We start from the raw sequence: 3,503 nt of genomic DNA on the forward strand, positions 1-3,503 counted from the left end.
AAGAAGAAGAAACTAAGATGTATTATGCATGTGAACATTTTACACTGCAAGTGTGTGTCAATAAAATAAATAAATTTTTAATAAAGAGTAAATCAACAAAGCCAAAACTTTCGCAGCTCTGCCGAATTGTCTCCTCACTTGGAACCTTGAAATCTGTGGAATTCCATAGTGCTCTTTCAGGACCATCCCTATCCTATCTCCCTAAAGCCAGCAAGTACCCTGGGAGGTGTCAATGGAAAGAACTCAGAGCAGAGCCAGTGGATCCCCAGGAAGGCAGGTCCGCCAGAGGAGACCCAGGGAACACAGAGGACCCCTCCCATGTCCTCTGTTACCCCAAAACTCTTACATAACTTTGTGGACTGTTTGGTTCTTCCTGGACCCCAGTGACAGCCCTGGAATGGTGGCTGGACACACTCTGCCTTCTATGCACTCATCTAGAACTATTTTTACAAATTCTCAAGAGAATGAACTTTGTGTTACTGGTATTAGAACCTTCATGAAAGGTTCACAATCACTGTTCTGCTTAATGAATCAATGTGGGAAAGAAGTGCTGTTTCCAGACTTCTGAAGAATAATACAAACTCTGTATGCCTAACTGTGAGCTGTGTGTCTTGGGAGATGAAACAAAAATCCTACCTCCAGGAGTCTTAAGTTCTGTGGCATATTTGCCATATAAGTGCCTCAGCAGGAGGACACCATGTGCCACAAGTCACCATGTGGTGACTGCAGAGGGCAGGGGAGCTGCAGGAACAGAGGGATGGATCTTACCTGAGGCTCTTTCTCAGGTGCCAGATATGGGAGGCAGGTCTCTATGTCTTGCCTTCATGTGTGTGATAAGGGGACTTTGCTGGTACATTTCAGGAGATGGACTTTAAAATGATAGTCTTGTCCATCATGTGGATAGACCCAAACTAACTGTAAACGCAACTAAAAGCGGAGAAGCTTCTTTAGCTATAGTCCCAAGTAATAGAGGACTAGAAGGGACTCCAAGATTTCAACAAAAGTACAGGATCCTATGACCAGACTGGCTCTGAGGCTGAGGTCACAGTGCAAGGCCTTAGGAAAGGCTTTGGTTAAAAGCAACAAGAGGACACCTGTGGTCCTCTGCCAGAGTAAATTGGAGATACAGTGAAGCAGAGGGCCTGGGAAGGATTCATCTCAGGGCTCCAAAAAAGTGTGCATTGCTACTAACACCTCTGCTCAAGCAGAGAAACCCTAAGCAGATCCCTGTGGGCTCATGCAGCCCTGTGAACCACAGAACTAAACTCATGTTGGGTGCTATTTTCAGTCTTGCATTTTCAGAAATGCATTACTGTGGCAGAACAAAGGAAAGAGGATATAGCAGATTTCCAAGGGTAGATTTGGTGTCCCATGAGGGAAAAAACAAGAGGGAAGCAGTCACTTGGAGTTGGGGTAAGTATTCTTAACCACACCAGGGACCCCCAGAGACTGTCAAGGAAAGACACTTCCGACTGCTCCCAGAGGCCTCTGTAGGGCATATAGACTTGAGTTCTTCACCTGTTCCTTAAAGAGAAAGACGCCTCAGAAGCTGGGAGATGCAAGCAAAGTCCCAGGTGGTGTGTCCACCCAGCACCTGGAGCAGGTGTGTGGCCACTCCACTCACAGGTATGCGGTCACCCCACTCTCAGGTGTGCAGACCATTGCCAGTGGCAGCAGACATGTACAAGGGATCTCCAGAGGTCACTGCCTGGCTCCTAGCATACCCATTGACTGGGACAGGTGCACAGTGCTGAGGGCAGCTCAAGAACATAACATGGGACCATCTTCACACACTGTGTCAAGAAGACTCTGCTCGGTGCTCCCAGCTTTCCTCTGCACCAGGGATCAGTGTTTCCTGGGAGCGAAGACTGGATTCTCAAGGTGGGACTCTCCTCCTGTACGTCACACTCAGAGGAGCTGCAGCAGAGGGAGGCCTGAGGTGTGAGACTGGACCCCCTCACAGCAGGTGGGTTGTTAGCTCAGAGGGGCTATTGCAGTGTGAGCAGCCACAGTGGCAGCCATGGGAGACCCCAGAAAAGCCCCGCATTCGTAGGAAGAGTGCCCTGAAATGGTCGCAGATCTGCCTGCCTCCTCTCCTCTTCCTCCTCCCGACTACTCACACATACACTCACACGCCTGCACACACCGAACACTCGGGCATTCAGATACACCACGCAGTACACAACTTACACTACTCACCCCACACTCCCACACGCTACGCAGGGCGCACCCCTTACCTACCTTTCTCCCTTCTAGACCTCACAGTTTTCTCTGCCCCTATCTTCAGGTCTGAAGAGCCACATACCAGAGATCTGATCTTAAATCCCAGCAATCTGCAGTCCCCTCAGAAAAATTCCATTTTTCGTGACCGGGCCGGAGTCACCCTGTTCCCAGGCACCAAACACCAAGATTCAAACACAGACACTCACAGTCCGCTTACATTTAGGCTCTAGATCCTTCGCCATGTCGCTCTGCCTCTCCCTGCTGAGGTGAGCGGTCACCATGGGAACCGTAAACATTCAGAACCCCATCCCCCAGAGGCTATGCTGCCTCCCAGTAGAAGCCCCAGCTTCCCCTCCACCCCTTTTAACTGCCTCTCGGAGCACAGCATGGAGTGTTTTACTTTTTACTGTAACGTTTTCTATGCTTTGAAAACCATCAAAACGATTAAAACTGCGGGAAAAGTATTCAGGATCTGATTCTTTTCCAAAACTCGTGGAGCAGAAGGCGACTGATCATGTTCATGTCCTGTAAAGCTGCGCAGGTCGTAGGGGGGTGAGGGCGGGGGGGGGGGGCGCAGAATCCTGCCAACTGCCCTGCGACTGTAGCTCTGATGTGGAGTCATTCACTAAACGATCGAGTTGGTGTAATATCATTATTTACTTTTATTTCCCAGGGGATAGAAATCTATGAGGAGGCAAGGTTCAATAATTTGGCCAGCATTGGTGAGCGCACACTGAAGGAACATAAGAGCCTGTGTTTGACCACGTAGTTTATCCTTCGTGCTCAGGGTAGCCGAGGGAGAGCAAGGAAAAAACAAAACTTTCCTGAACTTTGAAACGTGTGATTGTATTGAGTTTTTCCAGCTGGAAAGAACTAGGGTGCAGTAAGAAGCTGACTGGTTGCTCTGGGAAGTTAACTCTGAAAATGCGCTCCCTTCCGAGGGAGCGAGCGGTACCACACCTTTCCTTCCCTTCTCTCCCCTGGCTAGCTACAGGAACGGAGCCAGGTGTTCTAGGGCATTTTTGCTCGCGCGCACGTGTGTGTGTGTGTGTGTGTGCGTGCGTGCGTGTGTGTGTGTGTGTGTGTGTGTGTTCACAAAGCCAATCAGATTCTTCAAATGGGGACGTTCTGGAGTCTATCAGAGCTGTGACTCACAGGTCAGGGGTGTCATCCAACCCACTGTAGCTCTGAGGAGAATACAGGGAAAAATGAAAGTCTTCTTTCTGCCTGGCTGCATGAGCTGAGATATTACTCTTCTGCCATCGCTCTGGGACATGGGT

At 49.5% G+C, this 3,503-nt stretch overlaps 1 protein-coding gene across 1 annotated transcript in view; it reads right to left on the reverse strand.

The window, feature by feature from the left end:
* CUNH6orf118 (chromosome unknown C6orf118 homolog) overlaps positions 1 to 2,517 on the reverse strand; it is a 32,252-nt gene extending 29,735 nt beyond the window's left edge. The window contains exon 1 of the mRNA XM_023706510.1: positions 2,441 to 2,517. Within this exon, the coding sequence (XP_023562278.1) occupies positions 2,441 to 2,504 (64 nt within the window). The 5' untranslated portion in view covers positions 2,505 to 2,517. The remainder of the gene's footprint in view (positions 1 to 2,440) is intronic.
* Between the last annotated feature and the right edge of the window lie 986 nt (positions 2,518 to 3,503).

This window comes from Octodon degus, unplaced genomic scaffold (genome assembly GCF_000260255.1).
Source record: "Octodon degus isolate 3935 unplaced genomic scaffold, OctDeg1.0 scaffold00261, whole genome shotgun sequence".
In the NCBI taxonomy this organism is placed as follows: Eukaryota; Metazoa; Chordata; class Mammalia; order Rodentia; family Octodontidae; genus Octodon; species Octodon degus.